This window comes from Heptranchias perlo, chromosome 24 (assembly GCF_035084215.1).
Source record: "Heptranchias perlo isolate sHepPer1 chromosome 24, sHepPer1.hap1, whole genome shotgun sequence".
NCBI lineage: Eukaryota > Metazoa > Chordata > Chondrichthyes > Hexanchiformes > Hexanchidae > Heptranchias > Heptranchias perlo.
The window spans coordinates 4550215-4563544 of NC_090348.1; the positions used below are offsets into that span (position 1 = coordinate 4550215).

At 46.8% G+C, this 13330-nt stretch overlaps 1 protein-coding gene across 1 annotated transcript in view; it reads left to right on the forward strand.

Annotated features, from left to right (window-relative positions):
- Positions 1 to 6882, forward strand: part of LOC137341905 (uncharacterized protein C3orf20-like) — an 88792-nt gene extending 81910 nt beyond the window's left edge. Inside the window, exons 16-17 of the mRNA XM_068005411.1 lie at positions 4001 to 4132; positions 5585 to 6882. Of these exons, the coding sequence (XP_067861512.1) occupies positions 4001 to 4132; positions 5585 to 5720 (268 nt within the window). The 3' untranslated portion in view covers positions 5721 to 6882. The remainder of the gene's footprint in view (positions 1 to 4000; positions 4133 to 5584) is intronic.
- The last annotated feature ends 6448 nt before the right edge of the window (positions 6883 to 13330 follow it).

Consider the following 13330-nt stretch of genomic DNA (forward strand, 5'->3'; position numbering starts at 1 on the left):
ATTCTCCAGTCCCACAGCAAGTGCAGCAACTCCTGTAGTTAAGTTATCTGTTTAAGGAGACCCAGTGATACAGCAGTGCTTACTAACGCACTCACTGGCTGTTCCTCGCACAGAGTTTCCCATTTTAGCTCTTTCGTCAAGAGCTGGCACTGTGGTTTAATACTTCCCTAGAAAGCGGTAGGAACACAATCGGCCTGTCCCACTCACTCCCAGCTACCAACAGGAACAGCTCCTTTTACCAGTATTCCTGGGCAAGGAATGGGGGGTGGGAACACGATGGAAAGAAGTTAGGTTATGACCTGTGTGTCGGTGAGTGTGAGAGTCATGCGGCTTCAATTTTAACCCCCCTCGCCCGGCAACAATGGTGCGGGAGAGGGGCTAAGATTAGGCCGAGTCCACTGACTGGCCTGAGGTCGTTCTGTTCCCGCGTGGCGGCATTCCACTTTCGTCGACTTTGAAGTCGGCTGAGGTCATTGGTGCTGCGACACGATCGTTACGCCGTGTCGGGGGGAGTCTCACCCAGTGTCCAACCTCGGCAGGAGGAGCTGACTGGCCAGAAGAGGCCAGAATGGTGCCAGGGATGAGGGACTTCAGTTATGTGGAGAGACTGGAGAAGCTGGGGTTGTTCTCCTTAGAACGGAGAAGGTTAAGGGGAGATTTGATAGAGGTGTTCAAAATCATGAAAGGTTTTGACAGAGTAAATAAGGAGAAACTGTTTCCATTGGTAGGAGGGTCGGTAACCAGAGGACACAGATTTAAGTTGATCGGCAAAAGAGCCAGAGGGGAGATGAGGAAACATTTTTTTATGCAACGAGTTGTTATGATCTGGAATGCGCTGCGTGAAAGGGCGGTGGAAGCAGAATCAATAGTGACTTTCAAAAGGGAATGGGATATATACTTGAAGGGAAAAAATTTACAGGGCTACGGGGAAAGGGCAGGGGAACGGGACTAAATGGATAGTTCTTTCAAAGAGCCAGCACTGGCACAATGGGCTGAATGGCCTCCTCCTGTGCTGTACCTGCTATGATATAAGGTAAGTTTTGAAAAATGACTTTTGTGAGAAGTTCTTGTGGGCCAGGAGGAGCAGGAGAGCTCCCTCCCCCCTAGGCCCACACAGAGTCCTTGGGCCTCCCCAGCACGCTGGCATCGGCCACCGAAACCCTTGCCCAGCACTGAGGTTAATCCGAGGACGGTTCCCTCTGGGTCCCCACCGTCCTGAGACTCCCGACCCGATCTCCCGCTCCCGCCCACTGGCCCTGACATCAGTCCTGCCAGTTGCGGGCGGGAGACTGTCCTTCATTATTTGAATGAGGCCCGAGAGTTAAAATGGTCCGGGTCTCACGCTGAGATCCCCGTGGGGGTTTCCCTCACGCCCCCTCCTCGCCTGTACCGAACACGTCCGCACCCTCACCCGCCCCGAACACAACCCCCAGTAAAAATCATGGCCACGGAACCAGCTTCCCTGATTATCATTCAGGAGGTTTTCAAACCCCTGGGATCTGGCGTGCTGATTTTATGGCCACCATCCCGGAATTTCCTCAGAGGCGTTTCCGCTCACCCGCCGGAAGTGCGGCGGAAAACCCCTTGTAAACACGGGTAAGCGGGATTTCCGACGCGCTTCCGGCAAAGTTACGGTGGTGGAATGGGAGCGGCTCTGAGGAGATTCACCTACATGTTTGTTTACAGCGAATTACAACAAAAAAGATGGAGAAGTCAAAGCAAATTGTTTTGGGATATTGGACAGGATCGTTTCCTGGGGTCGAGCCCCATGTCCCAGGTTTGCTGCCTTCAGAAACCGCACGTTCAACAAAATTGGCTTGTAACAGTGCCTAACATGCACAATTATTGGGACGGTTAATTCAGTGAATCTGGTTAACGTCTATGAAGTAAATATGACAGCTGGTCCTGAGGTATAAACTTTCACTTTACTCTGCTCATTGGTAAAACAGGTTAAATGGTCCCATCAGCAAACCTGCACCTTTATCTCAGCATCATCGCTTTAGGGTCTCTCACCGCTGCCTCAGTTTTGGACATCGCACCTCAGGAAGGATATATTGGCCTTGGAGGGGGTGCAGTACAGATTCACCAGAATGATACCGGGGCTTAGAGGGTTAAATTATGATGCCAGGTTGCATAAACTTGGCTTGTATTCCGGAGTTTAGAAGGTTACGGGCTGATCTAATCAAGGTGTTTAAAATGATAAAAGGATCCGATTCAGTAGAGACGTAGAAACTATTTCCTCTGGCGAGGGAATCCAGAACAAGGGGACATTATCTTAAAATTAAAGCTGGGTCATTTAGGAGTCAAATCAGGAAGCACTTTTCTCACAAAGGGTAGTGGAAATGTGGAACTCTCTCCCCCAAAAGGCTGTGGATGCTGGGGGTCAATTGGAGCTTTCAAGACTGAGATCGATAGATTTTTGCTAGGTAAGGAATATGGATCAAAGGCCAATGGAGTTGAGATACAGATCAGCCATGATCTAATTGAATGGTGGAACAGGCTTGAGGGGCTGAATGGCCTCCTCCTCTTCATATGTTTATAAGTTAGAAACAGATGAGAAAGGCCAATCAGTCCATTTCAGTTCATCCATCCAGAAAGACTCCTCCCCCATCGCAGCTTCCAGCTGTTTCTGAAATGATTCAGAAATGATTCCAGGGGTTTTCCCTCCAATGCGCCACTGCAAGTCCATTCCATGTAATGGTTGTTCTTTGCGGAATTTCCTGATATCAGTTTTAAATGTGTCTTTAACTAGCTTGAACCTTTGTCCTACTGTCACAGTTTAGTTTGAAGTAATGCTCAGCCCAACTGAGAAACAACCAACATGACTCATCAGTGAAGGTTATTGACTCTGAATATCAAGGGACGAGTTGAATCGACTGCTCTTTGACTGGGTTCTTAATGTTGCATGAGTACAACTATAGACTGCTCTTAAAATTACTAGTACTCAGGATATCAACTATACAAGTCTTTATTATGATAGTGAATGTTACACCAAAAACAAAAGTGTCAAAATCCTGGAGGATTCTGAGAGAATTTGAGAGGAGATTTGACAATAGCAAAATAATAATTAGGAGACTGAGAAGGAACTCGGGATCAATTCAACTGAGGAATCCTGGAAAAGTAACTCATTGTGTGATTGTCTCCCATGTCATAGGTGTTGATGGCTGTGAGTGTGAACTCTCCAAATATCTGACCTTCTACCAAACATCTCCTACACATTCCTATCCCTTTGATGAACTATTTGGTTTGTGCTTTCTATGAATTCCTTCTTTGACTTTCCTTGGGCTTTGTTCAGTGTCAATCTACCTGTAAAATTTGTCTCAGCCATTGACAATCACACAACCCATGACTGTGCTTATTACTATATCTGTACAATACAGCCAATTCCTCCTGACTGTTTACTTATAGGATGCCAACATTATATACTTACTAGGAGAAAATCATTTGCAGCTTCACAAACTCAACTGACTGTTACTATTGAAGGTCTTGTAGCAACCAAATATACAACACATTGCAATGACATACATTTTAAGTCTTGTAACTGCCTTTGTAAATAAAGTCTATATGTTAGGGAGTAGCCTGCAGACAATGGTACAGTGCCATTGAATGTTTGGAATAAACAAGCTGTATGGTATGTGACTGATAGAAATTGATTCTGAATTCCGCCATTTTAAACGTTACGGGTTAGTTTCTCCGATTGTATCATCAGTGGTAACCCATTAAAATGAATCAGTTATCATTGACATTACAATTGGAAAACCGAGGCCCGAGTATTTTACAGTTAACGCTAACATTTATAAATCCTTCTGGCATTTTTTCAGTTAATGCAGTAAACTATTTCACATGGCGATAATTAAATGTCTAACCGCTCTTAAATCAACAGAGGGAAATGTCAGTTTATTGTTTGTAACATGAGATATGGCAGCACTTTTCAAAGACTTGGCTGAATCGAATCATTAATCTGGATCAAATTATTGAAAAGCCTTTCTACTTTCCCCAGTTCATTTGAATCTGAGCTGCCCAGCACAACACTGGCCGACAGGTCCTGGATAAGTCAACCTGATTTGAGCGTGAGACCTAAATCTGAAAACGCCATTCAGCCGGACACATGCATCATCCAGTCTTCTAACAGGTGAGAAGGATCAAATGCGGCGATCTGAGCTCCCAGGGGTGGGTCAATGGGTAAATATACCACCTGCTGCAGTTCTGAGCTAGACAGGCATGACCTCAGCCTTGGTCCCTGCTCTCTGTTGAGTTAAGTAATCCCAGCGATGTAGAGTGGGGGGCGATGTAATTAATTTCAGTGCCCTATACTAGAGAGGGGAAAGATAGTGAAGGCTCCTGACTGCTACCCATCTAGTGACCTCTACATCTATGTGGATGTTAGAACCATAGAGATTTACAGCACAGAAGGAGACCATTCGGCCCATTGTGTCTGTGCCAGCTCTCCGCTAGTGCAGTCCAAAACTAATCCCACTGCCCTGCACCCTCCCTATAATCCTGCATCTTCTCTTGCTTCAAATATTTATCCAGTTTTTCCTTAAAATATGCAATGGTCTGTGCGTCAACCATTCCCTGCAGCAAAGCATTCCACATTCCAACAACTCTCTACATAAAGACTTTTTTCCCAACCTCTCTCCTCACTCTCTTAGTGACAATTTTAACCTGGTGACCCCCTTCTTACTGATGCCCCAACCACAGGAAACAGTCTTTCCCTAAGCACCCAGGCAAAACCCTTCATAATTTAAACAAAACTCTGTTAAATCTCCTCTGAGCCTTCTCTGCTCCAATAGAAATAGTCCCAGTATCTCAAGTCTCTCCTCATAACTATAATTTCCCATCCCTGGCCTCCTCCTGGTGAATCCACGCTGTAAGCTCTTTAATATCCTTTCTATAAAGGGGCACTGAAACTGCACACAATACTCCAACTGTGGCCTAATCAATATTTTGTACAAATTTATCATTACCTTTTTATTCTTGTACTCTATGCCCCTATCTGTAAAACCCAAAATGTTGTTGGGAATTTTAATGGCTTTATCTTCATGCACTCCCATTTTCAGGGAATTATAGAGTGATTTTAGCCCCACTCGTCCAGCAGAAACCAGTAGAAGTGCTCCTCCAAGCCCCACAAGAAAAGCTTAGACCTCCCCTCCCTCCCCCCAAACCGTCCTTCCCGATCGGAAAACCCCTGCGGGAATCTCCCAAAGGCTGAGCAAGTTTATCCACTGACTAGCTGAGCCACCGGTACTGATCCATGGTCTGCTCTGAGTTAGCAGATTTCAAATTGGAGCGGTGGTTCCAATGGGCCTCAGTGCCCCCTGGAATAGGGAGGGGAAAGTGTGCGTGTGGTGACCAGATGTGTACACAGCTGGCAGCCCACCACCCACCAACCTGTACTCACTCTCACCGCCAAGGCTCCCACAGGGAATGACCAGCCGACTGGAGGGTGAGTGGCAGCCATGGAACTGTACCCCAAGGAGTCAGCAGCTCAAGGGGAGGAAGGTGGGTGACTGGTGGTAAAATGAACGAAGAGTGCACGCGGTAATGTGTCAGAATAAGATGCGATCTTTCTTTTCTCTTCCAGGGCTGCGACCATCCAGGATTTCATAGCGTTTAGCTTGGCCCAAAGAAATCTCACTTGTGACAAAAACAGACTTCAAGAGTCGACTGTACCCTTGGAAACCCTAATGGAAAGCTGCACCCTTAAACCCGACCGATAGCCATCTGGGCAATGTGGGGGAGGGGGGGGAACAGCTGCTTGTACATAGTGGAACATGCCATGCCAATGTGATTTCTTCAGTAGTTTCTTGATAAAAATCACTGTGTAACATTGTTAGTTCTGACCAAATATAGCCGTATGGAAGGGTCACGCTACTCAAAATTGCAAGTTACGCTTAATCTTAGTCATCAAATGCCTTCAAGATTGCTATGAACACATTCAAAGCCCAGGAGCTGAGGGGGCAGTTGAAGTTGGCTTTCCCCAGGGACCATCACTAAAGATACATCCATCCAGGGACCGTCACTAAAGATACATTCACCCCAGGGACAGTCACTAAAAGTACATTCACCCCCAGGGACCATCAAAGAGACAGTCACCCCAGGGACCATCACTAAAGATACATTCACCCCAGGGACCATCACTAAATATACATTCACCCAGGGACCATCACTAAAGATTCATTCACCCCAGGGACCGTCACTAAAGATACATTCACCCCAGGGACCGTCACTAAAGATACATTCACCCAGGGACCATCACTAAAGACTCATTCACCCCAGGGACCATCACTAAAGTTACATTCATCCCAGGGACCGCCATTAAAGATACAATTGGGTTTCTAAGGCTTCAATTCAGTGATTTTTTTTGTTGCCATTAGGACAAAGCATTTAACTGAAGCTAAGTACAAACCATTAATTCTCATTCCAGGATTATTGGTAGAACAGTCTGCTCTATGGAGGTGTACACTGTTTCAAATTAGATTAATGAAAGCCAAATTCCTTCCACATTCATAATGGTAGTCTGTTTTATCCAGTCTTCCATTTCGACAGTCCTGCCTCACAGCTATGCTCCCACCATTCCTCCAGTCAGACTTGCTCCTCATCCCCAGCACTGAAACCACACCAGTCAAGGTCACTGATAATGTGACAGTGGCTCACTATCCCTCCGCCATTTGGCTGATGTCTTCGACATTGTCAACCACACTCTCTCCTGGTTTAGCTTCCACATCTTACACCACAAATGGCTTCTCCTCCTGTGTGCCAGTCGTATAGGTACCTCTGGTGTACCCCAGGGTTCCATCCTTGGCCCCCTCCTCTTCATCAATTACACTCTAACCCTAAGCGATGTTATTCAGAGGCATGTCATCACATATAAAGAAAAGACTTGCATTTCTATAGCGCCTTTCACAACCTCAGTATGTCCCAAAGAGCTTTACAGCCAATTAAGTACTTTTTGAAGTGTAGTCACTGTCGTAATATAGGAAGCACGGCAACCAATTTGCGTTCAGCAAGATCCCATAAACAGCAATGAGATAATGACCAGAAAATCTGTTTTTAGTGATGTTGTTTGAGGGATAAATATTGGCCCCAGGACACTGGGGAGAACTCCCCTGCACTTCTTCAAAATAGTGTCTTGGGATCTTTTACATCCACCTGAGAGGGTAGACAGGGCCTCGATTTAATGTCTCATCCGAAAGACGGCACCTCCGACAGTGCAGCACTCCCTCAGTGCCAGTGCCATCATCTCCAATGTGCATCTGAATTTAAGACTTGGATGAGCCACAACTTGCTCCATTTAAATGCTGACAAAACTGAAGCCCTCCTCTTTGTCTCCTGCAAATACCGACACCAGCTCCCTCCTCGCCTGCTAGCTCAGGCTTAGCCCAGGGGTGCGGAGCTTTGGCTCATTGCTAACCCCAAGCTTAGCTTCTCCCCCTTCATTCAATCTATCATCAGTACCACTCCCACCACATCACCTGTCTCTGCTGCCGAAACCCTAATCCATGTTTCCATCACCCCACAGTTGGATTTCTCCAATATTCTCCTCCCCACATCTACCATTGGTATCAGCCGTGGCTCAGTGGGCAGCCCTCTCGCCTCCAAGTCAGGAGGTCGTGGGTTCAAGCCCTATGCCAGTGAATTGAGCACATAACCCAGGCTGACACCCCCAGTGCAGTACTGTGGGAGTGCTGCACTGCCAGAACATGCTGTTTTTCAGTTGAGTCGTTAAACCTTTATTGTCCCTAGGCAAGGGAGGGTTAAAAAAAGTCAAGTTTCCTACTTCTGAATGCTCTCCAGTGATGTCTGCTGGAAAGTGTATGTATGTGTGCATCTGAACTTTGTGTGGAGGTGTGGGGTGGATAGAAGCAGTCGAATATCCTGCTGTTTCAAGCTGACATATGAAAACTGGTGGGGTGAAGGAATGGGGTAGAATGCACAGGAGGAATCTCTCAGGTGGATGTAAAAGAACCCACATACACTATTCGAAGGAGGACAGGGGAGTTCTCCCCAGCGTCCTGGCCAACATTTATCCCTCAACCAACATCACTAAAACAGACTGTCTGGCCATTATCACATTGCTGTTTGTGGGATCTTGCTGTGTGCAAATTGGTTGCCAGTTTCCTACATCACAACAGTGACTGCACTTCAAAAGTACTTCATTGGCTGTTAAACACTGTGGGACGTCCTGAGGTCGTGAAAGGCGCTATAGAAATGCAAGTCTTTTCTTTTAGTTGATAAACCACAAGTCCAGCCCTCACCAGCGCTGAGGCCTGGATCCCCATCTCTGCTCTGCCGGCTTCCTGTGTCCTACAGAATCAACTTTAAGATTCTCATCCTCACCTTCAAATCCCTCCGCGGCCTCATCCTCCCCTACCTCTGTGACCTCCTTAATCCCATGTCCTGGTGCATACCCATCTGGTTTCCCGTTACCCGCTCGAGCCACCTTGTCCCTACCCCCTGGAGATACCTCCTTCAGTAGCTCCACCTTGCCACCTCTCTACCTGTCTTCAACAATCTCAAGATCCTCCACTTCAACTTTGCTCTTGCCTTCTCCTAACGCTCTTCCTGTTCCCTTTCTCCCATTAATGAATGACTGCTTTCTACGGTGCTCTGACATGTCTCTCCGTACAGAAGGAGTGCCCTGAAAATGTAAGTTATTCATTATGTAACAGTAAAGGTAACTGTACCATTTTTCATCCCAAACACACCTTTAATCCTAGTCACTGAATTTGTTGCACTAACTGTGTTGTATCCAGTTTAGGTCAAAGGACAGACCCCAGCTTTTGCACATTATGCTGCTAAACAATACTTTTCTTACTAGAATATATTTCATATCTCAAGTGTAAACCCAGGTTAACAACAAAGAGCAGAAAATCAGTTAAAAACTTAGAACAACATACAGAAACATGGGCATCCGAACACTAAGTAATTATAAGGGAAAGAATGCTAATGCTACTACTAAGTTCCCGTCTGCCAGTTCAACAGTGACGATAAGGCCAATAAGGGGAGAATAGCTGAGTCTTGTTGGTGTGATCTGTGTCTGGTAAAACTGGATAATCGCAGGTTATGGATGAAGACATACTGGGTATGCTCACCTGTTTAACTGAAAATGCTGGCAGCTTGGACAGATTACACAGAATGGTGTTCCAGGTGAATCACTAATCATGGTACAGTACTTTGTTGAAAGTCACAATCAAAATATTTTGTTAGAACAACATGTATTTAAAACTTCCAGGAGTCTGTTTGAGCTCTTGGGATGAGTTGTGCTCTTAGTATTAGAATATTTGGCCATGACATCTGATTATAAAATATCAAGCGCCAATCTATTTCTGCTTTCCCAAATCAGATCAGAACTTGGGATTGAAAGTTAAGGCAACGATAGGAACACGCATTTAAACTCATCACCCAGTAAGAGTTAAATCCCATCTCAAATCAAGGTCCTGCACACATTGGGTTTTCTTTTATACTTTTCACTTTGACTTCAAACAGTGTATGTGATACATAATATGTTTATCATGTCTTAAAAATACTAAGCTTTGGAATTCCCTCCCTAGATCTCTCCACCTCTCCTCCTTTAAGATGGTCCTTAAAACCTACCTCTTTGACCAAGCTTTTCGCCACCTGTCCTAATATCTCCTTTGGCTTGATGTCAATCTTTGTCTGATTGCACTCCTGTGAAGCGCCTTGGGATGTTTTTCTACATTAAAGGTGCTATATAACTGCAAGTTGTTGTTGAGAGCACATGGATTAGGATTGTTGTTTTTATCAAAACAAGGTTAAAGTGAAACTCTAAGGCTACAAAAACCTCACTTGAGCAAACACCTAGAAGGGCTGTATAAACAGTATATATGCAAAAGGGCTTTAATTGTAAGGATAACTTGTAGTATCATCCCTTATACTTTATAAATAGTGGTACTGCTCTTCAGTGGGACCTAGTGCTGGTTCTCTACTTTAGGGCTTAAAACAAGACCAATTGAACCCCTGGCACTCATTTTATTACCAGCGCCACAACAACAACTTGCATTTATATAGCACCTTTAACGTAGTAAAACATCCAAAGACATTTCACAGAGCGTATTCAGACAAAAATTGACACCGAGCCAAAGAAGGAGATACTAGGACAGGTGACCAAAAACTTGGTCAAAAAGGTAGGTTTCAAGGAGCGTCTTAAAAGAGGAGAGAGAGGTGGAGAGGTTTAGGAGGGAATTCCAGAGGCCGCCAATGGTGGGGAGAAGGAAGTGGGGGTGCAGAAGAGGCCAGAGATGGAGGTACACAGAGATCTTGGAGGGTTGTAGGGCTGGAGGAAATTACAGAGCTAGGAAGGAGCGAGGCATGGAGGGATTTGAGCAGGAGAATGAGAATTTTAAAATTGAGGCATTGCAGGACTGGGAGCCAATATAGGTCAGCGAGCACAGGGGTGATGGGTGAATTGGATCTGGTGCGAGTTAGGATATGGGTAGCAGACATTTCGATGAGCTTAAGTTTATGGAGAGTTGAAAATGGGAGGCCAACCAGGAGAGCATCAGAATAGTTGAGTCCGGAGGTAACAAAAGCATTGATAAGGGTTTCAGCTTCAGATGGGCTGAGGCAGGGGCAGGGACGGGTGATATTACGGAGATGGAAGTAGGCGGTCTTGGTGATTGAGTTGATATGGATCGGAAGCTCTTCTCAGGGTCAAATAGGCCGAGGTTCCGAGCAGTTTGGTTGAGCCTGAGACAGTGGCCAGGGAGAGGGATGGAGTCGGTGGCTAAGGAACAGAGTTTGTGGCGGGGACTGAAGACAATGGCTTCAGTATTCCCAATGTCTAACTGAGGAAATTTTGGCTCATCCGGGATTGAATGTCGGACAAGCAGTTTGACAACACAAAGGCAGTGGAGGGGTCGAGGGAGGAGGTGGTGAGGTAGAGCTTTGTATCGTCAGTGTACATGTGGAACCTGACGTGTTTTTGGATGATGTCACCGAGGGGCAGCATGTAGATGAGAAAGAGCAGGGAGCCGAGGATAGATCCTTGGGGGACTCCAGAGGTAACAGTGCGGGAGCGGGAAAAGAAGCATTGCAGGAGATACTGTGGCTACGACTGGATATATAGGAATGGAACCAGGGGTGGGCAGTCCCACCCAACTGGACAACGGGAGGAGAGGAGTTGGAGGAGGATGGTGTGATCAACCGTGTCAAAAGCTGCAGACAGGTCGAGAAGGACGAGGAGGGATAGTTTACCGCGGACACAGTCACATAGGGTGTCATTTGTGACTTTGATAAGGGCTGTTTCAATGCTGTGGCAGGGGCAGAAACCTGATTGGAGGGATTCAAAGCTGGAGTTGCAGGAGAGATGGGTACGGATTTGGGAGACAACACATTGGAGAGGAAAGGGAGGTTGGAGATGGGGTGGTGGTAGTTTGCAAGGACAGTGGGCTCAAGGGTGGGTTTTTTGAAGAGGGGGGTGATGACAGATTTGAAAGGGAGTGGGACAGTACAACAACAACTTGCATTTATATAGCGCCTTTAACATAGTAAAACGTCCCAAGGCGCTTCACAGGAGCAATCAAACAAAATTTGACACCGAGCCACATGAGATATTAGGACAGGCGTCCAAAAGCTTGATCAAAGAGGTGGGTTTTAGGCAGCATCTTAAAGGAGGCGAGAGAGAGAGAGAGGTTCAGGGAGGGAATTCCGGAGCTTAGGGCCCAGGGAGCTGAAGGCATGGCCGCCGATGGTGGGATAAAAATCGGGGATGTGCAAGAGGCAAGAATTGGAGGAGTGCAGAGATCTCGGAGGGTTGTAGGGCTGGAGGAGGTTACAGAGATAGGGAGGGGCAAAGCACTGGAGGGATTTGAAAACAAGGATGAGAATTTTAAAATCGAGGCATTCCCAGACCAGGAGCCAGTGTAGGTCAGCGAGCACAGAGGTGACAGGACTTGGTGCGAGTTAGGATACGGGTGGCAGTATTTTGGGCTGGCTCAAGTTTACGGAGGGTGGAAGATGGGAGGCTGGCCAGGAGAGCATTGGAATAGTCCAGTCTGGAGGTAACAAAGGCATGGACGAGGGTTTTAGCAGCAGATGAGCTGAGGCAGGGGCGGAGAAGGGCGATGTTATGGAGGTGGAAGTAGGCGGTCTAGGTGATGGAGCGGATATGTGGCGGAAGCTTATCTCGGGGTCAAATAGGACGCCAAGGTTGCGAACGGTCTGGTACCTGAGGAGAGGGAATCTTTTACAATATCAGCTGACATGGGGGCCAGGAAGGGAAGTTGGATGGTCAGCAGTTTGGTGGGAATAGGGTCAAGGGAGCAGGAGATGGGTCTCATGGTCAAGGTGAGCTTAGACTGGGCAGGAGGGGAGATAGAGAAACTAGAGAAAGATGCAAGTTCAGGATTAGGGCAGGGGGAGAACTATAGGGGAAGTTTAGCTCGGTGGGCTGGAGGAAGGGAAGGAAGCGGCAGAGGCAGAACGGATGGTCTCAAACTTAGTGACAAAGAAGTCCATGAACTCCTCGCGTTTGTTGTTGGAGGTGAGTGTGGAGAAGGCAGGGAAGAGGGGTTTAAGAAGATGGTTTGTAGTGAAGAGAAGCCGGGGTTTATCTTTGCATTCCAGGATGATCCTGGAATAGTGAGCGGTTTTGGCAGAGGAGAGCAGGACCTGATAGTGCGTGATGTGGTCCAGCCACATCTGATGATGATTAGCTAAGCCAGTTGTCCGCAATAAACGTTCAAATCTGTGTCCCTTAAGGGAATGGAGATGGGGGGGAACGACTAGGGTGGGAGAGAGTAAGTGCTGACAGGTGGAAGAACCCAGGTACTGGGACGACAAGGAATACCCTGTTAACTCAAGGTGGGTATCACACCATGGGGTTTAAATTCCTTTCGACATATTTTCGGGCCTATAATGGGCGCCGTGCACGGAACATGTGCCCCAACTGGGGGATCCAAGGCCAGCCTCAAATTGGGCTTGAGCCTCATTAACAGGAAGGGGTGGCCGGGAGGAGCATTCCTTTTTGGTGGAGGCCGCTTGCCTGCAAAACCTGATGCCTGAGACAACCCAATTTCCCTACGGGGTCTGAAAACAGGTGTTAGGCTCCTGATTGCTGTAAGGGACAGGCTAAATGGACCAGTGGGTCTTTTCCTGTCCGTCATTTTCGTATATTTTAGACGGCCACCCTGGATGCTCGAAAAATAGCGGGTCACACCTCTTTCAGGCATCCTTGGGGCACAGGACGTTTGTCCCCAAAATTGGCACTCGTTCTGCCTGTTTTACACCCATACAGTCCAATTTCTAACCCCATATGTCTGAACCCAGTTTTTATGTACAAAGCACGATATACACTCGTAGTTTAATA